The 27,689-nt window shown below is 39.9% G+C and overlaps 1 protein-coding gene across 12 annotated transcripts in view; it reads right to left on the reverse strand.

Annotated features, from left to right (window-relative positions):
* The window catches only part of SYNE1 (spectrin repeat containing nuclear envelope protein 1), a 479,589-nt gene that overhangs the window by 328,634 nt on the left and 123,266 nt on the right, over positions 1–27,689 (reverse strand). For all 12 annotated transcript variants that reach the window (XM_075924462.2, XM_075924463.2, XM_075924461.2 and 9 more), the window contains 7 exons: positions 17,611–17,718; positions 14,830–14,967; positions 12,900–13,064; positions 10,051–10,163; positions 9,458–9,626; positions 3,506–3,602; positions 662–864 (listed from right to left, as the gene is read on the reverse strand). In XM_075924462.2, the coding sequence (XP_075780577.2) occupies positions 662–864; positions 3,506–3,602; positions 9,458–9,626; positions 10,051–10,163; positions 12,900–13,064; positions 14,830–14,967; positions 17,611–17,718 (993 nt within the window). The remainder of the gene's footprint in view (positions 1–661; positions 865–3,505; positions 3,603–9,457; positions 9,627–10,050; positions 10,164–12,899; positions 13,065–14,829; positions 14,968–17,610; positions 17,719–27,689) is intronic.

Genomic DNA, 27,689 nt, shown 5'->3' on the forward strand with positions numbered 1-27,689 from the left:
CATGATGTGCAATGTTCTGTTTCCAACTAGTGACAGGATTATATCCTGATATCTTGTAAAAGAGGACCTATTTATCACTGGCAGGCCCAAAGATAACAAACATTAAAACTGTGCTATTAAAACTGTAGCGTTATCATTTTATGTGAAAAACTATTTTAGGTCATTTAATTCTAAAATATATTTATTATATTGTATGGACCCATCTGAGCTGTGAGCCTAATTCGTAATACCAAAGCAGACAGCCTTGATGGCAAAATATATAAATTAACACAATAGTTGAAACAACTTTTTAAACTATCTAAAACATTTCTAAAATAAATAAATGTGCTCCCTCTCACTCTCTCTCTCTCACTCTCCTTTTCTTCATATTTATAGATGCACTTACGAGTGCGCACGTACACATATGCTCACATAGAAAGTGTACTATGGATTTGAGAAGTTTTCTGATGGCAAAGTGAGTAGGGTAGGAATGACATCATGCACAAGTCTCAACTTGCCATAATTCTCATCATCTAGGGCTTCTCTTCAAACCTCTGCAACAGTCCCTTACCTACTTGGGGGTATTCTGTTTGCATTTTTTTTCCTATTGGTTGTAAAACTTTTATTAAATAGTCATAAAAGCCACATACAGAGGTTGGATGACGTAGCTAATATTCCTTACCTTTTTGGCATGTTCAGGCTGGTTCAGCATTTTTTCAGCATCCTCCAGCCAGGCCTGCAGACTGGCTACAGTACTGCTATAGCGGTCCCAGTTAGCAATCACTTCTTCTAACATGCTCTTCACACTTCTCACCTCTACAGACAGGTTCCGCCACTGTGCTGTTGTTTCATTCATGAATTTCATGACATTTTCTGCTTCTTCCACTAAAATATAGAGTATATTGATTTTTAAAACATGACTTAAAATCTTAGAGCTGCTGGAAATATTTAGCCAAGTATTTTATTAAAATATTATTAAATCTCATTTATTGTCCTTGTTCGGTAATCATATGTTATACTCTTTTCAGCATCAGTAGGTTTGTTTTAAGTTACACTAAACAAACAACCTAATCACAGAACCATAGGTTAGAAGGGACCAAAAGGGTCTTGTAGTCTAACCCCTTGACAAGATGCAGGATTTGTTGTGTCTAAACCATCCAACACATATGGCTAACTAGCCTCCTTTTGAAAACCGTCAGTGGAGAAGCTTCCACAATCTACTGATGCAGTCTGTTTCACTGTCCCACCAGTCTTACAGTTAGAAAGTTTGTCATGGGGTTTAATCTAAATCTGCTACATCTGCTACCGTTGTCCTGCCTTATTTAGAAAAAGAGAACAACTTTTCTCTATCTTTTTTCTGACATCCTTTCAAGTTTCTGGAGACTGCAGTTATATCTCCTCTCCCTTAATCTCTCATTTTTCAAACTAAACATATCAAGTTCTTCTACTTTTGTTCAAATAGCTTGCATTCCATCTCTTTGATTATCTTTCTATACATTGGGGATTGTAATTGGATACAATATGCCAGTTGAGGCCTAACTAGCACCAAAAACAACAGTACTATCACCTCCTGTGATTTGCATGCTATGCTGCTTGTTAATGCAACTGAAAACTGAATTTGCTATTTTTGCAACAGCATCCTATTGCTGACTCATCTTGAGGATATGACCACCACAACTCCCAGAACTTTTTTAGCAGTGCTACTGCCAAGCCAGTTTTTCTTCATTCTGTACTAATACATTTAGTTTTTCTTTTCTGCATGTAGCACCTTACATTTGTCTTTGTTGAATGTAATTTTGTTATCTATAGTTATTTATCATGATCTCTCTGTAGTTTAGCTCTGTCCTCAAAAGGATTGGTACCCCCAGCTTTGTGTCATCACAACAGTAAAGTTGAAAAATTAAAGATACATTGTAAGAATATAGTTTATAAAGAATACCACTTGAACTCAGTCACATTACATATCCTACATATTGTTGGGGCATGCATCTAATAACAAAAAAGTAATATGAGAAGGTTTATATTTAACAAGGAAATTGAAATAGAAAACTATGTATATGATTGCTTCAGTGCTGTATTTGCATTAGAAAATATTCAGTAAAAATCTTTTCTCATTTACAGTTGAGCAAATCCAGATTACTGATAGTGAATTTTTGTTATTTAATTTTTGAATTTTCTGTCTGTGATCTAATTGATTTTTGGGACATACTGTTTTAATTCCTCTTTTTAAGAACAAAAGAAAAAAAATGTATGTAAAGGAGTCCACAAGAAATCAATTCATAGCTAAGGTGTCCTTAGTTCACACTATTCATGCTGCAAATAATTCAGGTGAATGTTTATTTGTTGGAAAATGAATCATTGTTGGATTTTTGTTAAAATCGTGAAATAATTTCTATTAATATTAGGTTTTGTAAACTTATAAAAAAATCTAAGTTTTAGAACAGATTTGAGTTGACAGCATCATTTGAAATGGATAATATATTCTTTTCCCTCCCTGTTCATGAACCATTTTAATAAGTGCACATCTCACCCTACATTGCATCACTGTTATTTCACAGTGTTTAAAGTAGTCTCTCCCAGATGTCTTCAGAGCCCATCCATGCAATTTCACTGAACCCAGTGGGGTTGTGTAGTTAGAATCCAGAATAGCCAGTCCATCCATACATCTTTTTATACTACCTATCATTTGGATCATTCTTTGTAATTCTGCAAGGCCTGTGAAAGGTCCTTCAGTGAATACTACCTATACTAATAATGGTACTTGATAAGACTGCTTTGCACATGGGTGTAGAAGCATAATACAAAAGTTCCTTTCGCTGCTTGCACACCAGGAACAAAAGACTATTTCCTGATCCTGGAGACTAACCATATGGTCCACCTTCCCCTGTGTACTGCGGTGTTCAGCGAGGGATTAATAATCCTTCTATAACTTCCCACTGGATAGTTGCTGCTCTGAACTCCCCAAACACAAGACTATTCCAAAATGGCACAAATTGCATCATCACTATTATTGTTGTGACAGTCGTTACATCACCATTCCAGATATTTTGGGAGGAGGTTGTTACTTTTTTTTTAAACCTCCCCCCCAAATGACCAATGTTACTCAGTTCTCAGAAATTAACATTTCATATCTCCTTCAATGTATTCAATGTGGTTGCAATTTACCCCTAGGCGGAGGGCCACTACAAAGTATTAGAGAAATATTTGGTGCATAGATATTGTGCAAGCCTTCTGCATTGGAGTGAATTACACATTTTGCGACTCAAAATAATTTTCAGTTATAGCCAGAGTGTTTCTATAAGACAAAATTGGAAAAACTCATTTACAATTAACACTTAGAACCACACCAATAGTACGGTTCTAATAACCACACAGTGTAAAATCCCAAACGGTTAATTATAGCCACAGCACAAATGTATCATGAAAAGTAATTGACATGTAAATATACTCCAAGGATTTCAAAAGGAATTAAAATCAACATAGACTAAAATGGCTTCAGTATCGCAACAGATACAGAGGTATTTACCTGAGCCATTAGCTTTGGCATACATCTCAGCTGCCCTTTTCAAGATCTGGTATGTAACTTCATACTGCTCAAAGAATTTACTGTTTTCAATAACAGTCTGAAAAGTAGAAAAATGGTTATAAGAGATCAAAGTAAATGCCACATAGGAATAATAAGGACAATTCTGTTGAATTACAATTGCATTAAGATTTTATTTCTCAAATTTCACCAAACCATCTCCCACTTAATTTACAAAGTGCTATCCAGAGTTCTCTCAGACCAGGGCTACTCAACAAGTGACCCACGGGCAGCATGTGGCCCGCGGGCTGTTTGTTTGTGGCCCACAGTGAGGTTTGGGTTTATGCAAGGCTCAACATGCGACCTGTGGGTGGGATCCTTTGAACATGGCCTCCACTGGGAACATGCTCCACAACAGCGAGGCATCTCTCAGGCAGGGTGAGCATTGACAGGTGCAAGTGGATGGGCTGGCTGGAACAGACGGGTACAGAGTGTCAGCATTTCTAGCCCCCCAGGACAAGGTTCCAGGAGTGCCAGGGCATTGTGTGAAAGAATCTATTTGCATATATTTGCATATATATTTGCATGTACATGCAATCACACTTAAGTTGCAGCCCTTGGCATGTGCTGAGAGTATCATGGTGGACCCCGGGGCTTCCAAAGTTGAGTAGCCCTGCCTTATACAATGACAGGACGGTGTAGGGTCCTTCCATTGTTATTTTCTTTTCAACAGTCCATTTTGGATGGATATTTTTACCATGTTCATAAAGCAACTTATTAATTGCTCTTTCTTGCTTGAATTCTTGAGACATCACACTTAGAATTCAACAGAAGCCAAAGAACAGAATGAAGAGTCACTATTTATTAGATAACTCTGCTGAGGTCTAAGTGAAAAAAAAATCAGTAAAGGCAAAATTCATTTTCATGCAGATGGTTACCACAAAACCTATATACCATTTAAATCTCACGGAAGCCCTTAGAATAGTCCTTGTGCTGACGCAAAGGAACAGATTTCATTCAAAGAGCAGAAATATACTTTATCCAACTTCAGTTTACATTCTGTCTTCCAGAAGAGATGGAACAAGTTGTTAAAGAAATATTACATTAAGGGATGTGTCTTTATATAGTGTTGCATAAGTTCTTACCTTCAAGGTTGATGCTAAAGCTCTATATACTGTTTTTTTAAAATTGTGTTTAAACAGAGCTGTGTAAATATTTTATAGGGAATACTTATTCAACAAATGTTACCTTTTTTTTTGGTTCACAAGTGGTCACTCACTTGGGTTTTTTTTTCCTAATGTATTTGTTTTTCAAAATTATTTGTGAAAGTTCATGTGCTTATGAGTTTTTAAGGGTTCAATTCTTAGTTAAACCAACTGTCAAATGCAAATAATATTTGTTCACCTTTTAAAATGTCATTGATATATGTAAGTGCAAGCAATATTAGCCATGTTTTTAGATTGGTTAACCAGGCTCACAGATTTGGCTGGGAGATACTAACAGTAGAACAAGACTTGTGTTCCAGTTGTGTACTGAAGTCATAATTTGATGTGATTTTTAAACACTTTTTGCCAGCATTTTGACAGAGAGTCTGTTGTACAATTAAGGCATCTGGAGCTAACTTAGCCATGCAGCATACAAGCACACTTTATGCCATAAGATACACACAGACACACCAGCCTATCCTACACATCATTAAGCACATTAATAAACTTTAAGAATATGAGTAATCCTAAAGTAAATGGGGACACACATCCTTAAAAGTTAAGCACATGATTATTGAGTGTTTTACTGCACTAAAGATCAGAAAGCAGTGCTTTGAAGGGGCCATTATTAGTTTCGCCAGCAACACTCGCTTCTGTAAATTAATAATTTGATAACCCTTATCATATTTATTTAAAATAACTGAGACTGTGGGCCTGATCCTTCTTTGCCGTAGACCATCTCTCATCATTTTCACCTTGGCAAAGTCAGTGCAGAATGGTATCAAATCAGACAGGTACAGTAGATTTTCTGGGGGTCTAATTCTCTGTGGCATGTATATCAGTTTAAAGTAGAAGTAAATCAAATGAAGATCAACTAAGTTACACCAGTATAAAACTGGTATGAGTGAGATCAAAACCAAGCCCCTCAGGACATAAAGTAAAAAAAAAACTTTATGGTAGCTACCAGACCATTTGTTTGTTTTTTTCTGTAACAGACTAACTCGGCTACCCCCTGAAGCCTCAGGACATAAAGTGTGAATCAGTGGTGAATCAAGTTTGGATCTTCATTTCCCCATACAAAGGAAAAAAAATTTAAAAAGTAAAAATTTTGAAAAATAATTTCACAATCTGGAAAATTCCCAAACCATTTTTTCAGTTTTAAAAATACTTACGATTGTTTACTGAAAAGAATGGCATTACCTATTGCACAATTTACAAATATATATAAAAACAAGGAGATGAAGTGTCAAGGACATTCTAAACCTTACACTGCTCACTTAATAAACATCAGATTCTGTAAAGCATAAAGAAATGCATGCTCTACCATGACAGGCAACTTTAGCTTTGATATAAAACAATGCAGACCATATGCATATATAATTTTACCATGAACTAATAAAGCTATTAATTTTGTCTTTCCCACTACAGAAACAAATACATTCTCAAAATGAGAAGTATTATTTTAAAATCTGTGATCAGTATATTAAGTGATACTATTTTCTATTTAGCAGTGTTCCTTAAAAATAACTTTACTCAAGTGTGCAGTGAGGATAAAGTTTCTAGGAACTTCCTGTGTACAAGCTATGCAGAATTACAACCTCTCTGCTGTGCTGAGCACACGGGCCACATGGTCCCTACTCCCTGGAGGCATATGATTTGCCAAGAGAGGATATAGAATGATGGTCCCCCCCACACTCTATGATGAAGCCAGCCACAAGCTGGCAGATCTGATGAGTCTAGCAAGGTACACCCAGACAGTAAGGCTGCCAACTGTCTAACCACACAAACTCAATCACCCTTGCCCCATCCCCTGCTGTACCCCATCCCTGAAGCCCTGCTCCTTCTCATTCCATTCTCCCTTATTCTGTCTCTTGCTCTCCTCCACTCCCATTGACTTTAACCAGAGTAGGGCAGGTGACTGGGATGCAGGAGGAGGTATGGGCTCTCGGTTGGAGTTTTGGTGCAGGAGGGTGCTCAGGACTGGGGCAGGAGTTCCAAAGTGTGGGCTCTGGGATCCACCCAAGTGGTTCTCACCTTGGGTAGTTCCCAACTGCCGATGCACAGCAGGGCTATGGTAAGCTCTCTGCCTTCCCTGGCTCTATGCTGCTCCCAGAAGCAGCCAACATGTACTTGTAGACCCAGGTCCCAGCAAATGAGAGCTGCAGAATTGGCATTGAGGACGAGGGCAGGGTTTCCTGCTTACTTACTGTATACAATATTGATCCAAAAGCATCTTTCTCTTAATTATTTCACTCTCATTATTTTATCAGTCCTAACTGTCATTAGGTTGGACATTAGGAAAAGTTCATAACTGTCAGGGTGGTTAAACACTGTAATAAATTGCATGGGGAGGTTGTGGAATCCTCATCTCTGGAGATATTTAAGAGCTAGTAAGTTAGATATTTATCAGGGATGGTCTAGACGATGCTTAGTCCTGCCATGAGGGCAGGGGACAGGACTCGGTGACCTCTTGAGATCTCTTCCAGGTCTACTGTTCTATGATTCTATATACCCTTCATTTATTTCTATACCTAAACCCAAAGCAAACTTTTTCATTAATGTTATGAAATATATGTCTGGATCAGTTTTTTTTCTTTTGGTATCCAGACAAAACTGGAACTCAAATAAAAAATCCCAGACTATCATGACAAAAATAGTTGATATGTTCTGTTCGGGTCTGGTTGGCAATAAAAGCCCAGTAAGTGTCTGAAGATGTGTTTACACAGCAACTGAGAGGTGTAATTCCCAGCCCAGGGTAAACATACATGTGCTAGCTCTACTTGAGCTAGTGTCTAGTAGTATACCACAGTGGCACTGGCAGCAATGTAAACTAGCCACCCAAACATAGTCCCACCACAGACCCTGGGAATGTACTCAGGCAACTAGCCTATGCCACTGTCTAGACATAATCAGAGACAGAGACTGTTGTCATGAAAAGTCTGGGTCACTTTGATAGACTTAAGAAGTTCTCATAAGCTTTAAATGAACATCTGAGTTTCCAAAGCCTCTCCAAACCAAAGACTCCAATTGCTAATGTTCATACCACAGGAAAGGCTATTCAGGACATTAAGGGTCTCTTTGGTTATGCCTACACTCTGTATCCCAGAAAAACACCACCGTGTCCAAGGAATGCATCTGCTCTTCCACTTTTTTTGGAGGTGAAGATGGGCCAAATTTTGGAAAAGCCTCTTCCAAAAAAATTGTGTACCTTTTTCCAATAGATCATTGTAGTATAGACATAGCCTTTGATGCCTAAGGAATCCTTTTATTATTCCAGTCCTTGGCAGCAGAATGTTATCCAGTTGGAACACTGCATCAAAAATAACTGAAAACTATGAGACTGTTGGGCTATATCGACCAATTAATCCAAAGCCCTGGTTTTATTTTGTTCTACATCTGCAGGCATTGTTTCCACACAGAGGCTTTAATTGTTCTTTGTATTTCCCACAATGTGGAAGAGCGTGAAGGAGTGGAACATGTGTAAAACCCAATATCTGCTTCACATGCCTCCTCCGCTGGTGTGAGAAAACAGCAGCAGTGCTTGCACTCCTTTAGTGATTTGCCGTTCTGAGCATGGATTTGTCAAAGTTGGTTTAGCTTGAGACCAGAGGGGAAGTACCACCTAATTAAGCCACAGTCGGCATTCATCAGTCACCAACCTATGGTACTTGAGGTTGTCAGTGGAAGGTATCCACAGGGCAGACTAGAACTAGTTATTTTCCAGAATGGAAATGGCACCCTCTCTATACATACACACTAACGCCAAGTACCAGTGGGAAAAGAAGAAGGCTTGAAAGTATAAAATGACTCACAAATTAACATGTTCAAATGCAATGTACAGATGCAATGTCCATTTGTTTTCAGACTGAGGTCCCCTGTTTCCTTCTAATTACCATAATGGGAAGATACATGGTACTTCAAAACCTTCTCTAGCGCCACATCTGGTCTGCATATTGGACACTACACATAGCAGTCCATCCCTGTAACACTGGGAACATAGCAGCAAACTGACTCTAGAACTGTATGCCACATGAGTACTAGATAACTAGCACTGCAACTTTTGCCATTCAAGTGAGGATTAGCAATTGGAACACTATTTCTGGTCATTGAAGGAGGTGAGATGGGTGCAATCAGCATAATTTTCACCCTGATAGTCTCAGTTTGCACTTGTGGGCAGGGACAAGACACTAAAATAAGTAAATAATCATCAAGTTCAACTAGGATGTGGGTGGAGCAATGGCCACATTTAGTGATGGTTGCTAGTTTCTGGATCCAGCTCTGCCTTGGAGTGAGTAATCACACCCAGGTGGAGGTTATGTATGGAGCATGAAGATTAATAAAAAAGCTCCACACCACCTGTCCCATACAGGACTCCACTGGTACTGCCTCTGTCTGCATGTAGCTCCTCCTCAGAAGACAATGAGGTCAGCAGTTTACTTGCCAAAGGCAGCTAACTTCTTACTTATCTAGCACATGCTTGGCTCAGTTTTTATGATACATTTACAAACTCAGAATTACATGTACTTGCTGATCATTATGAGGATGTACCAGATTATGTGGGAGGATTCCACTCCCATTCCTGCCCTGGCATATGTCCTCAGTGAAAAGATAGTTGATCAGGGATATGCACAGGAGAAGAGAATTTTATCTTTAGTGACCAACATATATAACTTGTTGGTCTGTGTACTTGCTTTATTTATTTACAAACATTTAAAATTTATTTATTAAAAAATAAAGAACAAAAACTTACAATATAATTTTGTAGAAGTAGTTCTACCGACTCCCGTCTTCCATATTTGATAATCCATGATTTTAACTTTGACTCTGCCAGGACTAAGAGTGACAGCAGACGGTACTTCAGTTCCAGAAACTCCATTTTTAACAGATGGAGATCAGACGTAGATGCAACAAAATTAAACCTAGGAATGAATCATACTGTAGTAAAAAAGTGCAACATTCAATATGTAGGAGGAATGGAGGGATTTTTCTATAGGTTCAAGCTACCTTGCTACGTGTGAGATACATCTCTATTCTTTGATCTAATGCAAACCCTCTTTGCTCATAACCTCTTAAGTGTTGTTACATAATGTTCCTTCCGTGCCGAGTAATAATATACATAGCCTGAATATTATTCCTTTTTGAAAACCAATAGCTTACCCAAAATTACCTTTAACAATGATGAATATCAGGCTTTTTGATACATTGCTCATTTGTTGCTTCTCCCATTTTTTCTTAGCTAAGAACCAAATGTAAACCTGATTATTACATTAAAAGATTTATAAAGCAAATAGGTCCTTCATCATTTACAGAGGAGGTTTCATTTAAGATTGAAATGGCTCTTACCTCTCTGCCATATCCTCTAACTGCTCCAGTGGTACAGGGACTCCATTAACAGACCTAGCCCGGTGGATCCCTTGGAATGCCTTTTTGTGACCATCTACGTTTTTAAGCAGGTCCTGGTTTAATTCAAACAGAGAGAAAAGGCTCACAGTAGGCTAACTAATAAGCATGATTTTAAGGCTGCAGCGATGAGTCAATGTAGTTATTGGAACATGCTGTCACATTTGCATTCAAGTTAATTCCTAATATAAAACCATTATATAGCAGCTTGAGCATCTGCACAGCAAAAGTACCTTGTGAGAGGTTCTGCTAAATCCGTGTCTTATAATTCTGGCAGTTTTTAAAATAGATGGCACATGCACACCCTCAAATACATTTTCAGAGATTTAAAGAAACAGAATGAACTCTGGTGATATGTGACTAATCCAAGAGAAAGTCTGCAATTGAAATTTCATGAGCACATAATTTTGCTAAAATTACTGTTTATATCTTTACTAAAATACCATCCTTTATTAAGTGTTAGCTCAAATATTATACAATTAGTCTAAGCCCACCTCCCAAATCAAGCCTGCAGATTCAGAGCTCCTGATGTTATTGCATATTCAATGTGAAGTGAACTCTGCTCTCTGCATCAGAAGATTCAGTGATGATATGCTATATATTATGCAAACATACACCGAATGCATTACCTAACCTGTAGGATTTTGATAAGATACAAACAAGCATAAGCCCTTTTCTATAGTAACTAAGCAACCCTACTTCAAAGGATTTCCTGGAGATCACTTATTAAAATGAATGACTGGCAACGGTTTCCAAAGAGGTAACCATAACGATGTCAAGTCTTCAGAAGGCTGCCAGAATGTGAGCAGTAAACAGCTTATTGTACAATCCTTTGCTGAATCTGATCAGTATTGTCCTGACAAAAAAAGAAATCAAGGATAGCTCCTCCTCTCCCCAGGCTTAGGAAGCTTCACAGGCGGCTCTGACTGAGCACTTGTGCAACCACATAGAATTTTAAAAACAATTGTCTTGGCTCAATTCACAAAAATGTGTCCAATATCCCCCATGATCCTCTGCCATTCCACCTGATTCTACAGAATCCTCCCCTTTGGAAGAAAGTTTGAAAGAACAGATAAAACTTACAGCATTAATGAAAACTAGAAACCTTTTAGTTTGCCTCACAATACAGCACTTCCGTAAGCGCTTCTATTCCCACCTCCAAAGTCCAGAGAGCCTGAGATTCTCAGATAGATAAGTTATTTAGAGCTTTGTAAGTCAAAACCAGCACTTGAAACTTCACCCAGTAATCAACTGGAAGCCAGTGAAAACTATGGCATTCAGACGTAATTTGCTTCCTAAATGAATTACTAATGATTAAGGGTCCTGAGCCTTTAAATGAATGTTTACATGAATGTTTAAACTTGAGTTAAACAACAGTGCGTAATCCCACTGATAATTTATGGATGTAAATTTAAACACATGCAAATTTTTTGCAAAATGATGTCTAAGAAGGTAAAACATACTTTGAAATAAGCACTATATAAAAGCTAGGGAAGAAGAAGTTGTGCATTAGTTGGAATTTCAGAATGCCTTAAGGGGCCATATAATATACAATGTCAGCTAACAACTTTTAGAATAATCCACTGTGGATGTAACAAAGGTAAGGATAATGTAGTAAGCTTCCCAGCACAGAGAAATAAAGCATAGTTGGAAAAAACACATTGAGCCAAAGCTGCTACCTAAGCAGCTGAGGATCCTTGGTGACCCTCATGTCATAAATCTGCATGACAAAAGGTGAGTATACTCACACAATACAGGGAGCTGGCTCCTACTAATTCTTCTAATGTTTTCTCCATCCCACATGCACTACATATAGGGCTTGAAAAATGTATCTAACATCTATTAACCTAAAGGACAAAGTTTTGTTCTCAGGGTGATTACTTAACATGTGAGAATTCACAATATATTTCTTAAGACTTCCAGGAATTATTCTAGCAAAATCAGAGTTGTCATTCATGATATTGCCAAGATTAACAAAAGCTTTTTTGTTAAGAAAACTTTCAGGCCCTCATTATACTATACACTGCAGAGACATTAGAAGAGTTATAAATATAATTTTAAATAAATCCTTGTAAGATTATTTTTGCGGCAACTCTGTTCTGGAGCTGGTGGGAAAAGCACTTCTTCCCTTCTGGGAAGCTCAGTTCTGGGGCCAGAGAAGCACACCTTTCTCCCAGTCGCACAGCTTAGAAGGAACTTAGCTTAAGATGTACTGCCATGTGGGTTATCAACATATTCAAAGTGTTTTATTTGTATCTATTAACTTGCTATTTCACCTTGCTTCAGTAACAGAATGGAACAGTAGAAAGCTCTGCACAAGAGAGCTCCCAGAGCAGATGAACAATTATGGAATATTAGCTCTGGGACCTCTCAAAAATAAAGAAATAAAAGCCATTCAAGGGTAATGCTAAATACTTCTTTTAGGATCTGTAGACATGCGACACAAACTCATAGCCAAAGGAATCATCTTATAGATCTAAAAGAATGGGCATGGACACATGACCATCATCCACCACCTGGAGGAGATTAGCTATCAATACAACTGATACATGTAGCCTCTTTAGCACATCATCTCAAAAATCCAGTTCGTGTGGCTTCAAGGAACATTTAGGACTCCAGGTATTGTCCGAGTTGCCTCATCATCATAAGACACTTTCAAAACAAAACAAATAACCACCACCATCCAAATTTGTTGTACATACAGCTTGAGCCTCAGTCAACCACAATCCTAGGAACTGTAGTCACACTGAAACTGGAACATCATGCATAGGGATGTCTCATACAGCCAATACCTTATGCTGTTCAAGCTTCCGATGTATTGTATTTGCTGTTTCCTCATGAGCTTGCTGAATGATTATTTCTTCCCTAACAGCAGCCTCTGCTTTGTAGAGCCAGGCACCTATGGTACCCAAAGGTGCAGGAAGAGATTTATCAAGATGTTTGTGCCAATCAAGTAGCTGGAAAACAAAATTAAGAACACTGAATCTCCATTCAGGATTAATAGCACGAGTAACTATCGTGACAACCAGACCCCTTACAAACCTGGTGCTGGATAGTTAGTTTAAGAAATTAAAAGACCAGTAAGTAATATATAAAATATATATGTGCATATTCAGTTTCTGGCATTACATATTGGTAATTTATCATTTTCAGTTACAATAGTTTGGTCTGGATACATCATGCATGGCATCCTCATTCATTAATGATGCAAATTACCTACCCAAAATGCATAAGTAAAACTTGTACACCATCAAAAACAATCAGATATTCTATATTTACACCACAGGCATGGTGATGACAGGCTTGTGAAAAGAAAACTGAAACCTTATTGTAAACTGAGCTTCTTATACATGTCAGATATTTTCATCTTCCCTCTTACTCATTACTCCTTCTCAAAAGAGGCAAAAGTCAACATTACAGGCATCTCAATAGTTTCATAAAGAAATTTTCTTCATATATGCTATGCTTGAGAAATGCATCTTTCTTCTACCTAGCCTCCTGTTTCTCCCAAATTTATAATGGTCTGGCATTTTGCAGACTTAAAAGTTCATAATATTAAGCTCCTATATTTCACCAAATATGAGGCATAGTAATACTTTCCTTATCCCACTGAATGCCAGGGATGGCTTGTATCCAATTGGATACAGCACGGCTGTGTCTACATTGGCCCCTATTCCGTAATAGGGATGCTAATGTAGCACTTTGGAATAGGCAAATCCGCGGGGGATTTAAATATCCCCCGCGGGATTTGCATTTTCATGGCTGCCGCTTTTTTCCGGCTTGTAGATAAGCCGGAGAAAAGCGCCAGTCTGGACGCAATCCTCCGGAAAATAAGCTCTTTTCCGGAGGATCTCTTATTCCTACTTTCAAGCTTATTTTCTGGAGGATCGCGTCCAGACTGGCGCTTTTCTCCAGCTTATCTACAAGCCGGAAAAAAGCGGCAGCCATAAAAATGCAAATCCCGCGGGGGATATTTAAATCCCCCGCGGATTTGCCTATTCCAAAGTGCTACATTTGCATCCCTATTACGGAATAGGGGCCAATGTAGACACAGCCCACTTGTTTCTGACCCTGATAAACTATGGAAGTTCATATTTGAAGATGTAATATTAGTTATACAAAAACCAAGATTGAAAGGTCTCTTTTCATTTTCCTCTTCTTCAGAGTCCTGTATATTTGGATCTACAGAAATAGCCATTTTTCTGGAAGAGTCCCAATTTAGAAGGTAAAAAATAATGCCAGGAAAATTTATAAAGCTTCAAAATATTTCCAAAATGGACTTTTATTAAATACATGGCAGAAAAAATCATGACAGTATGACTAGTTATAAAGGTATTGTTGGCTCTTATTTGGAATGTTCAATATAAATCATTTGTTCCTTCACCACTCATAAGTCATGTGTTCATGCCAGTGAATAATGTTATACCTTTTCAACAAATTTCAATATTCAGTAACTGGAAGACAGATACAAATAATTCTGTAAATTAACAGTTGTATAATACAAAACTTGTTCTGTCAACCCAATTTGAGGGGAGTTGTGAATTGTACTATTAGTTGTGTATTCAAAATACTTCATACTACTTTGGTTTTATCAATGTATTTTCTAACAAAGGGGAATTCACAGTAGGTAGCCTACCCTATAGGCCTTATTCAATCTTTGCTTGGCCAAAACTTAAAAAAAGTCTAATAAAATAATTTAGTGTACTAATTTTTTTAACTTACCCTAGAAGAAACTCTATCCCAAGCTTGCTTCACCATAGCTTGATCAAGCGACAATTTACCATCTTTACGTGAAGACTGGATTACAAATTCAATCTGTTTCCTCTTTACTTCATACTGGACTCGGAAGTGTTTAAATGACTGCATGAAAAGAAAATAAGTACAATGAGGCAGAGAAGGAAATGATAGGACATGTATGGAATAAGGTTGGCTACTTTACAATTCTGAATTGATAAAAAAATTATCCTTTCCAAGTGTGAATGTATCTTTGTGAACTTCATTGATAAACATTTTTATTAAATATTTTTTTTAAATATTTTAACACGATAGAAGACTCAAAGGATCTTCTGTTCTTATGCTCCTCTGTTTTCCTCCAGTTATTAGGCACCTGAACCTTATAAGCAAGGCAGAAGTTACTGCTGAGTAGATCCAGCAGTTACATTCCACTACCTTTCAGCAGGTTTGTAATGGGGCTAGGCCCTAAGTCTTCCAGGAGGTTACAGAGGCTATGGAGGAATCGGACTCCAGGGAGGGGCCAGGGAGAACTACAAAAGGAGCTTCAGAAACAGAGGCAGCTCAGTTGCAGCCCAGACCTGGGAGAGAGAAGGTCAAGGGGGCTGGTTAGCAGAACCAGGGCAGTTCAGAGTGGGAAGCTAGTCAGGACACTGTTTCTAGGAGGAGAAGCCCTGGAGGCACCACTCTCTTAGGGTATGTCTACACTACCCCGCTACTTCGAACTAGCAGGGTAATGTAGGCATACCGCAATTACAAATGAAGCCCGGGATTTGAATTTCCCGGGCTTCATTTGCATAAAGCGGGCGCCGCCATTTTTAAATCCCCGCTGGTTCGAACCCCGTGCCACGCGGCTACACGCGGCACGGGGTTCGAACCAGCGGGGATTTAAAAATGGCGGCGCCCCGTTTATGCAAATGAAGCCCGGGAAATTCAAATCCCGGGCTTCATTTGCAATTGCGGTATGCCTACATTACCCCGCTAGTTCGAACTAGCGGGGTAGTGTAGACATACCCATACTGAGTGGGGAAAGAGAATGAGGGGAAACAGACTGAGACTGGACTAGCCTCAGAGACACTCTGCAGAGCATACTGAGATGGGTGTCTGTTAGAGGTGTATCCTGGAAGGGGGTTGTGAATGCACACAAGGCTGTGTGACTCGGCCAGAGGGCTGAGTAGTCGCAAGGCTTTTAAGACTGAGGCAGTGCAGGACCCTGCACTCAGCCGAACGGCAGGTGCTCACGGCAGGTGAGTGTCCATATTTGTTACAGGGTTACAAGAAGGGTTAGAGCAAGTTTTCATGCAGAGATGGCCTGCCTGGAAACTCCTATGAAAAACTACACTTGGAGACACTATTTAGGTTGAAGTTTATGATGTGGTGTTACCAATGCCAAACTCAGGAAGGAGCAAGACTGCAAACATTTACACCTTTGAGTATCATTTTGCAGAAGAATGAGCTGGAACTATTCACTTGTGTACCTTTGCTCATATGCATAATTGTTTGCAGGATCAGAGCCTATATTTGGACTTCATACATTGTAATCTGTTCATCAGAGGGTAGAAACACCACCTCTTTCAAAGGTCTATCCCGATTTTTGAGCCAGCATCTTAAAATCAGGAGCTGGTCCTGCAGGTGTCCTACATGCAGCATTTGCACTGAAATCTATGGGTATTTTGGTTGTTATAAGATTCTGAGATGAAGGACCCTACTATTAAAAACATAAAATTAGGCCTTTATTGTTGAATTTAACCAAATAAGAAGCTAGGCTGGGAAGCTAACATATGGTTTAACAAAAACTGCTGAAATCTACTTTTTAGAGCTAAAGCAATTTAAATCCAGTGTTACTCATGAAGTTCATCAGACTCCTTCAGGATTTATACCAGCAACTGACTTCAAATTATTATTCCTGAGCTGAATATGACCCAAATATATATTTGTAAAATAGAAGTAAAATACAGCAAAATTCAGGCAAAGAAAACAACCTCTTCATTTCAATTACTTCAGGATCATTCCCAGGGCCTGAATCATCTCCTTCCACAGCAAAACAAAGGGAAGGGTTTTTAGAGATAGCAAATCTCTACAAACCTGCCCTAACATCATCCTGTTAGAAGGACAGAATTTGCCCACCTGGAAAAGGCTGTAGGATCTGCACCCAAATTAGGCAGATCCACTGGAGGCAGACTCTGTGCTTCCATGGACTCTGGCACTTTTCTGACCCATCCATTCACCCCATGCAGCATGACTCTGTTGGGGCCACACTGTCGAGGTCGCCTCTGGGCTATAGCTGCCCCCAGTGTAGGAAGGAGTTTCCATTAAAATATAATTCAAGGCCACTCTGTATCTGCCATTTTGACTAATTTCCACAGGCTGGCTGGACGGGAGTGACATGTGATCTCCACCTTTGCCCAAGGCCAGCCCAATCTTCCTCTTAGACTGACTTCCCTTCAGCTATCTCCAGTCACAGAACCTCTGTCATGCAGAGTAGCCTCTGCAGCATCTGGAATGTATGTTTGGGAAGACAGGACTTAGCTGTCTCTAGCTGCCCACCTAAGGTCAGATCTGTATTAGATATGCGCCTTTTATTTGAAGATCCAGGGAGCACAATGTAGACATCTGCAGACTTCTCAGATTTGTTTCAGCAGTGAAACTATGCACACTTTTATGCAGTCAGCACACTCTAATTGTTATACAGAAAGGGATACAAATTAAGGGGCACATATGACACCAATCATGACAAAAATCTTCCACCATGTAATGTTTTTGATAACTTACCTGGTATTTCTCCTGTAAGCTTGCTTCTGCCATCTGTGCCCTGGTCAGGTCCCTTTCTAACTGTTCTACCCAAACTTTGAGGTCTCTCAGCAACAGTCTATCTTCTTTCTGTGAGACATGAAACCCAAACAACAGTGCAGAGGATTATCAGTGTGTACCAAAGATGGGCAATATATCTCTTTTCTCTTAGCAGCCCAATTCCATTTTAGAGAAAGTCAATGTAGCCATTTGGGTCAAATTAGTCTGTGTTATCTGCATGTAACCTGAATAAGTGGAGTTGTCTAGATATAAGATCAAAATTTAGACCCCTAGACAAGCAGTTCATATTAGTAAAATTACTGTGAACATCTGGAGTACTGAAATGTCACACAGAACATCTAATTTTAGTCTGCCATAGTTGATATGAATCACAATTTGTTCGCTGTAAATTTCAACAAAGATCAATTTATTAGGAAAAGATCATTACTCATGATTTTATCATTTTATTATCACTTATGATATGGCTGATAAACAGTGTGTCATAATGACTGTTGGCTCCCTGATTTAAGTGCGCCATCTGGTATCAAGTTGATATAAATGACAAATGCTTTCATATTTAAAAATTTTAGTTAGGACAAAATATTATAAGGTATTCATCTACAGGATCTTTTGCTTACAGACTATAACACGCTGATCTTTTTACATTCAAGAACAGTATATTGTTCAGTGAGAGGACTTGTGTCAACAATGCTTAGTATGATTTACTGTCTGCACATTTCTTATTAACTAGCCAATAGTCCGTCATAAGACAGGATTTCTGGGTCTCTCCTCCACGTCCTATTCCTTTTCTATCTCACTCTTCTCTCCTGAGCCTCCAGTCTCTCACTCTGTCTTTCTCTCTCTCTCTCTCTCGCTCTCCTACTGCCTCCCCCCCTCTCAGCTCTCCTCTGCCTCCTGCCTCTCTCTCCATCTCTCTCTTTCTCTTCTCCCCCTCCTGCCTCTCACTCTGTCTCCGCTCTCCTCCGCCTCCTCTCTGTCTCCTCCGCTCTCCTCTGTCTCCGTCGGGGATGCACACTCAACCAGGCCCCACCCCCTGGCCATGTATGTCACCACCCTGCCCCCCTTCCCATTCCGCAGTGGCGCTTGGCTGACTTCTGCGCCATTCAGCCGGGCTGCCGTGGGGGGCCGCCCAGAGGGAACAGCCAGCATTTCAGTGTTACAGACTCTCAGACATTGGACTACTATATATATATATATATAACTAGCCAATTAGCCCATCATAGGACGGGATTTTCAGGTCTCTCCTCCACGTCGGTCTTCTCTCCAGAGCCTCCAGTCTCTCACTCCATGTCTCTCTTTCTCTCCTCCTCCTCCTGCCTCCCCCTCACTCTCTCTCAGCTCTCCTCCGCCTCCTGCCTCTCTCTCTTTCTCTTTTCCTCCCCCTCTTGTCTCTCACTCGGGGGACTGCGGAGCCCAAATGGTCGTTTGGGCTCCGCCTTCCCCGTGCTGCATGGGGAGCATGGAGCCCAAATGGTCACTTACACCACTTGCTCCCACGTGGCAGCCTGGCTGAGTGGTGCAGAAGTCAGCCGAGCGCCACGGCGGGAGGCAAAGATGGGGTGGGGTGGTGACGTTCACAGCCAGGGGGCGGGGCCTGGAGCTGCTGTCACACCTCATGTCACTGCCCTGCCCCCCTTCGCCTCCCGCCTTGGTGCTCAGTTGATTTCTGCACCATTCATCCTGGCTGTCGCGGGGGAGCAAGCGACCATTTGGGCTCTCCCACGGCGGCGGGCAGAAGTCAGCCGAGCGCCACGTCGGGAGGCGAAGGGGGGCGAGGTGGTGACATACATGGCTAGGCCCCGCCCCCTGGCCATGTACGTCACCATCCCGCTTCCCTTCGCCTTCCACCGTGGCGCTCGGCTGACTTCTGCATCGCTCAGCTGGACCTCCACAGGGGAGCAAGCAGCACAAGCGGCCATTTGGGCCCCTCACTCCCCATGCAGCACGGGCCGCCCAGAGGGAACAGGCAACAGCGCCACCCAGAGGGAACAGCCAGCATTTCAGCGTTACAGATTCACAGACATTGGGCTACTATATATATGATGCTGTGTCCAGAACAATGTGATAAAAGAGGGTATGTCTACACTACCCCGCTATTTCGAACTAGTGGGGTAACGTAGGCATACCGCACTTGCAAATGAAGCCCGGGATTTGAATTTCCCGGGCTTCATTTGCATAAGCGGGGCGCCGCCATTTTTAAATCCCCGCTGGTTCGAACCCCGTGCCACGCGGCTACACGCGGCACGAACTAGGTAGTTCGAACTAGTCTTCCTAGTTCGAACTACCATTACTCCTCGTGGAATGAGGAGTAACGGTAGTTCGAACTAGGAAGACTAGTTCGAACTACCTAGTTCGTGCCGCGTGTAGCCGCGCGGCACGGGGTTCGAACCAGCGGGGATTTAAAAATGGCGGCACCCCGCTTATGCAAATGAAGCCCGGGAAATTCAAATCCCGGGCTTCATTTGCAAGTGCGGTATGCCTACGTTACCCCGCTAGTTTGAACTAGCGGAGTAGTGTAAACATACCCAGAGTGAGCAACAGAAAAATAAAACAGGAAATCACAAGTCTATAAACTTGTCATATCAGCACTTTATCGATGACAAAAGGAACATTTGTGCAGTGTGGGAGCAACCTACTACTTGAGTGGGAGGCAAATGACTGAGATTTGCACATAATGGGCCACATGCACCTCTCACTAAGACTAAAAGAAATGGAGAGTAACTCTACTGAAATGAATGAAGATACACTTATATAAAACCAGTGAAAGTGAGAAAAACAATTTCATTAGATTCAACTAAACCCAAACTATGTGAGAACTGGCCTGGGAGGGTATATAGCTATTGGAAATGGCTCCTGTGACAGCTCTGGCCATCCCATTGTAGTCCCCCTACTAAAGGTGCCTCCTTATTTTCTGGAAAGTCCCTGTGTGCTGCAATCCAGCCTCACAGACTATAATTCCCATGAGCCCTTGGGTGAACCAGGAAGGAAGTTACTCTTGTGTGGGAGATGAGGGGCTTTCCATGTGCATGGAAAGAGAGGCCTTGTGCATGGAAGAGAAGGGGAACCAGGCTGCTGTGGGGGAGTTTGATCCAGTCCCGGGGCTGTTGGAGTACAGCTGCAGACTGGGACTGGAGGCCTTTGGAGCTGGGATCTAGCAAGCTGCTTCTGATAGGCACAGCATGAGGCTGTAAGTGATTGGGCCTTTTCGGGAAGGGTACTGCCTGGGACAGAGCTGCAGCCTAGCTTGGACCCATATACACACTGCCTGCAGAGAACCTCCACTACAGCTGCAGTTCTTCAAGTGCACCCACGCAAGCAAGAGTCTGGGACTCTGAGTCTAGGGGTGTGCACACTCTTGGGGTGGATATATATGTTCCATTTATTGTTGTGCACTTTGTTAATGTTATTCATTGTTAATCTGTTAAACCCTGCTTATTTAAGTTAAGTAAAGATTATTTATTTTAATGTAATCTATTAGATGTATATGATTTGTAGTTGTTGTTCTGGAATTAGGTCCAGATTATAGCTGGAATGAGTATATTCCTGGAGGCTCTCAAGGCACACTAGGAGTGTGTACAAGGCCAGTCAGGTGGAGGCACCGTCATTGTACATTCATTATGAGCAAGGGACTGCAGCAAGGGGGTGGCTAGGGCTTTCCCCAACTAAATACCATTACCACGGGTGTGCTCAGTATCTCCTTGTGGGTTAAAACAATCAGGCGCCCGGGCACACCTGTGAGTGCGATCTGCTCCTGAGTAACCCGGGGAGGAAAAAGAGGGTTACACCACCATCTCAGCATTGACAGAGGATGAAGGAGTGGGTAGGAAGGGAGCTCCATTCCCAGATAGCAATTCTCAGGTGATGTATTATTCACAGAGACTGTAGCTAACTGTTGTAAAACAATGGCCTCCCCTAGGTTACTCTAACTTACATCTGGGGTGAGGACAGCTTGAGAATTAGAGAGCTATAATTTTCCTCAAAAAAGGAGGTTTACGCGGCTTTTCGACAAAGGGGAGTTCGCCGAAAAAGCCACGTCTTAATTAATTTCACTTTCGAAAGCTCTGCTTTTGAAAGTGCAACTGGAAGAACATATTTTTTCGACCATTACCTGTAGTCTAGATGAGGCCTAAAAGTTCATGAATATCCTCCTACTGCCCACTGAAAGTTCCATGGCGTGCTGTGATCTACAGCAGTAGGTCAAAGTGCACTACAGAATTTCTAGTGCACAATAGCAAAATAAAGACCATAGTTGGGCACCTAAATTCCTACTTAGGCTTCTTATCAAGCGTCCTAATATTCAGAGTAGCTGAGTTGTTGAATCTGCCATAGATCAGCACTTTTGAAGAGAAGGCCACTTATTTGCCTAAATATGGATTTAAGAGCTGACCTGTAAGGACCTAAGTTTGAAAACTCTGTTGTTGGAGTTGACTAGTCTCACAAATCCACAATTACATATCAGAAAACTGGATAATCCAGCTCAATACTCCTTTTTCAATCTGTAATTATACTTCTTATGATAGACAAATACATATGCTTAGCTGTCTGACGAAGCATCCTGGTTTTGTAAATTTCAAATTACCTTCAGTGGCATCAATTTAAAAACTGTTATAGGTTGTTTTGACTTTCAGACTGTGCCAAATTCCACACAGCAACTTGGTGTACAACAAGTCAGTGATTTGTACCCCAGCTTGAAGTACACTAAAATGTCTAGAGAGACTCCTTTTCTAGATTAAGCTAATTATTTCTTACCCCTCTGTCGGCATGGAGTATAATTGATCACTATCCTCTTTATCACATATTTAAAGACTGTCATCAGGTCCTACTTCAGTCTTCTTTTCTCAGGACTAACCACCTCCTGTATTTTTAACCTTTTCTCATTTTTCCTTTTTTAGCACTGTTGTTACCACTTTCTGGATTTGTTCCAGTTCATATACATTTTCCTTAAAATATGGCATCCAAAACTGGACACAATACTCCACATGGGATTTCACCAGGGCAAAGGAGAGAAAGAAAGTTCCCCCTATATCTTACACACAACACTCCTATTAATACACCCCAGAATATCTGCCTTTTTTGCAACTTCTTCTCATTATTGACTCAAAGTAAACTCAATTAGTTGCCCATTAATAACCCTCAGATTCTTTTCAACATTATTACTACTCAGCCAGTTACTCCTTATTTGTTCATTTGATTGTTTTTCTTCCTAAGAGTACATCTTTTGCATTTGTCTTTATTGGATTTCATCGTGTTGATTTCAGACCAAGTCTTCAAATTACAACTATATAAAAAAATTATTGATATTGATACAATTCAAATTCAGCTATGCTGCAAAAACTGCCCTAAAGTGAATGCATTTGCATTTATTTACACAAGTGATAAATTTGGCCCAGAATATTTTCAGTTTAGGCATAATCATTTGTTAATTTATTAATTTCATAATTTAAAATTTTCTTAAACTATTAGCCAACTTCCTATTTTACCACTCTTAACCAACTTCCTATTTTTCTTTCCTTGGGTTCTTTCTACACACAAAATAATGTTGAAATACTGTCAAGCTGGAGAACTTCTTACTCCAACTCCTGTAACTCTCCTTGAACGAGCAGCAAGGAAAGTCAGAGGAAGAGTGCTCTGTTTTGAAATAAGTGCTGTATAAACACTCCCAATTTCAAAATAAACTACTTTGAAATAAGCTACACAATTGACATAGCTCAGTTTGCGTCGCTTATTTCAAGTTAAGCCCTTCTGTGTAGATGCACCCTTACAGCACATCTAGACTATGTTTTTCTTTTGAAAGATGATATGCAAATTAGGCACCTATCTTCTTCCAATTGCTTTTTCAAAAAAGATTTTTTTCAAAAAAGCAAGCAGTCTAGACGCGGTTCTTTAGAAAAAAAAACCTCATTTTTTGAGGAAGAAAGGTTCTTTCGAAAAAGGTTTTGGGTTTTTTTTTTCCAAAAGAACCGCATCTAGACTGCTTGCTTTTTCGAAAAAAACTCTTTTGAAAAAGTGATCAGAAGATATGCAAATTCACGCTGAATTTGCATATCTTGTTTCAAAAGAAAAATGCAGTCTAGACATGCCCTTAGTGTTCTACGTGCTCAGTCAGAAACATGAAAACAGTACATTTCTAAACAGGAAAATAAAATTCAGAAGACTAGACATCTTGAGTATCATATGGAATGTAGGGTAACCAGCTACAAATATAGCTGAGTAGTGGAACTAAAATTATGTCTTTTAGGTACGAAATTTGAGCTCTGATCACATTTGCTTGACATTTAATTTTTCTTTCAGCCATTTATTCCATGCATCATACTGCAAATGGCATTTAAAGTTTCGGGTTATCTTGTTATCTTTTCATAAATATTCATTGATTTTGCAGAGAAGAGCACCTGAATACGTGCAGTGCTCAATAGCCAATAAAAACAAACACATGTTAATTAGACAGCAGAAAAGTGCTTCTGGCTTCCCCCTATGAGAAAAAGATGATGAAGTTTAAATTAACCCAGAATATACTGGGCACAGTCTGAAAGTCAAAACAACTTAAAATAGTTTTTAAATTGATGCCACTAATGTTCATTTGGAATTTACAAAAACAAGATGCTTTGTTAGACAGCTAAGCATATGCATTTGTGTATAATAAGAAGTATAATTACGGATTGAAAAAGGTGTATTGAGTTGGATTATCCAGTTTTCTGATATGTAATTGTGGATCTGAGAGATTAGTCAACTCCAACAACAAAATTTTCAAAGTTAAGCCCTTACAGGGGAGCTTTTAAATCCATATTTAGATCCAAATAAATAAGTGCCCTTATTTTCACAAGTGCTGAACTATGCCAGCTTCAACAACTCAGCAACTCTGAATATCAGGGCACTCGTGAAAAAGCTTAAATATGAATTTAGGTGCCAAACTATGGTATCTAGTTTGAAAAATTTGAGCACACACATTTTTTACAAACACATAACACTCCCGAATTTTCTGTGTTCAACATATGACTTTACAAAGCTATATACCATGGCAAGTGGAATCCTAAGAGGAGAATTATGGACCAGATTCTCTAGTTCACAATGGACACTTTGCATTGCTCAAGTACAAAGAGGAAATTTTTTGCAGTAGCTGAACAAGGAGCGAATTTTCTTTACGTAGAGGAATGCTACACTAACATAAAGCTATTAATGTGCTAGAGCCACTTGCCACCCTGACACTAAATGTGTGTGGGTCATATTAAGAGCAGGGGGACTCCTCTCTGCAATTCTATCCATCTATTGGTGTGAGGTCACTGAGCTTACATCACTGGCAGCGTAATTTTTTTAGTCCTACTTAAAATGCGAACAGTGATATTTAGTTTGAGAGAGCTTTAGCTTCCAAAATTCTGCCAATAGACGGATTAGCTGCAATGGTAGTCCTACACTAACTAAAACCTACTTCGAAGATTTCAAACCTTACTTTGTTTAATTTTCAGAAATTCCTTTAAAAGTCAGAAATTGGGGTGGCCAGATAGAAAGCACCTTATTGTAATAATGAGCTATTTATTTTAGATTATATCATTTCATATATAAACTTGGTCTGCTATTACCTCAATTTTCCTTTCGTTTGCATAACCATTCACTGTTTAAAAATGTAACGTAGTGCATTTTTTCAGGGTTTGTTATGTTGGTCTTCAAAACACAAGATGTGCATGATACAATATAAAGATATTGTGCTGCACATACAGGAATAACGAGAAAGCATGATGTTGCCAAAAGAATTGTGTAAATTTCTTTTCTTTTCTTTTAAGTACTGCATGAATTAAGATGCTAATGTGACTGGATTTTGTGTGTGATGGTCTACCAAAGTTGTCATAATGACCTTTGAAAGAAAAAACAGCCAATCCTAAATGGGAAGAATCTGCTAGCATGGGAAATACTGATTTTAATGTTGACTAATACTCCCCGAATACTCTCACTATTGTGCATCACAGAAGTCCTTTACAATAATACAAGCATGGAGGTTACCAAGTGAGAACTTTCAAAGCAATAAACCAAGACTACAACTAATTCCAGAAACTTCCTATAAAAACCAGACTCTACCAAAGCATTGCCATTCTTTTGATACACAATTTTCTCAAAAACCTCTCCAGCAATCAATTCCAGTACATATAGGTTAAATAATCCATTGGTACTATGAAAAGGGGCAACTGGTGAACTCTTCCTCAAGGAAATTAAGATATCATGGAAGTTATACAAGATTAAAGATAGTTAAAATAAAAAGGGTTGATGTGCTACTTCTATCATTTTCTTGGGCAAGCACAGAGAAAACAGCCTGAGAGCTGACATGTAGTAAAAAAATACAGGGTTCCCCCAGTTTAGCCTACTTCTGATGGTATCTCTGCAGTAGTGAGAAACCAGATACTAAGCGATGGTCCAAGTGCAAACCTTACTGAAGTGAAAGGAAGACCTTCCATGGATGTGACTGTCCTGTGTTTCTGGCCCTATGTTCATGGAATTTTAACTCAGAATTTCCAAACCCTAATTACCAAACCATTACCAAACCAAACCATTTCCCATGCTTCTGTTTTAACAAAATGGGATTACAGGAAATGTCTATTAAACTTCAGCTGCATCTTTGTAAAACTCCTTTGAGTGTAAAACTAAAAGGCTTTGACAGATCTTAACCAGAATGTACAGCAATGTTTTATACGGTGCAACATTTATTCTATACTGTTCAGGGGAGCACTGGTAATACCAAAGTACTTCCAAATCTCTATTTGAGAAACCCATAATGAGAAGAAGTGATTCTGGAAACTAAGGCAGACATTTGACTGATGTCAGGTGAATCATAATTTTGTCCTTGTTCTTTTTTCCAAAAGATCCATTAGGGAGCTCCCTAGTACAGCAGTTCTCAAACTTTTGGGGCTCTGGAGCCCTTTACATGCATAAAAATTTTATGCGGAGATCCAGAAGTCCACTGATTGTATGTGTTGTACTTATGCGGGCCCCAGCGGTCCACTGATTGTATGTGTTGTACCTATAGATGTTTCCAGTTTGTCAACCTCACAGAGCCCCTGGAGATGTCTCGCAGAGCCCTGGGGCTCCACGGAGCACAGTTTGAGAAACACTGCCCTAGTATAATTCAGTATTTTCCTCCTTTTGCAACTCCCACATCCCAATCATTTGTGGGCTTGCCAAGGAAGATCAAATTCTGCTCCATTCTGAGCTTGTCAATACTCTCCATAATCATGGATCCATGGCTAAAAAGTGTTGAACACCTCTTCCCTCTCTTCCCCTTTGCCAGAGGCTGAGCAGATTGTCTCTGAAGTATTGTTAGTTCCTGAAAACTCAAGGAACAATGATCAGGATTAGTAACTGAGCCATGGTCTCCTGCAGGGCATCACAGAGCACTACCATTTACAAGGGAGGACAGTTCAAAAGAGCATGCATAACATGTAATCAACAAGAAAAATCTTGACCAACAGCACATTTTTAAGGTGAAAAATCAAGGCACACTATGCAATGGAAAAGTGTCCTTCTCTCCATCATCAGTAACTCCAAGTCCATACAGTCCATTCAGAGCTGGCTTGGACACAAGCAGTCTTTCAAATTTGAGATCTTGATGGAAAGAAGCAGTGCTGGAAATACTGTGAAAATAACTCATTGCTTCAGATAATACTTTATATTCCACTTTCACTGCCATTATGTTTGAAAGCCACCTAAGATTTCTTAGGACTATTATCACTTGGCCTCCTTAAAATTTAGGTCAACTATAGTGCTCAGAGGCACTGAGCACCATAGCTATTCTGACTTAGCCTGGGATAGACACAGCTAGGCTGAGCAAAGAACGCTTCTGTCACTTGGGAAGGTGGTATTTCTGTAGTGATGGGGAAAAACCCTTCCATGACTATAAGCAGTGTACACACTATAGGGCTATGCCCTCATAGATATAGCACCACAGTTATGCCACTAGAGTCCCTTTGGTGTAGACATGGCCTAAGATTGCTACTATTCACTAGATCTATTCCTACTCCCTCTGCCTTTTGCTGTTATTTGCAGGGTCATTATTTCTA

This window comes from Pelodiscus sinensis, chromosome 3 (assembly GCF_052426305.1).
Source record: "Pelodiscus sinensis isolate ZL-2025 chromosome 3, ASM5242630v1, whole genome shotgun sequence".
Lineage (NCBI taxonomy): Eukaryota > Metazoa > Chordata > Testudines > Trionychidae > Pelodiscus > Pelodiscus sinensis.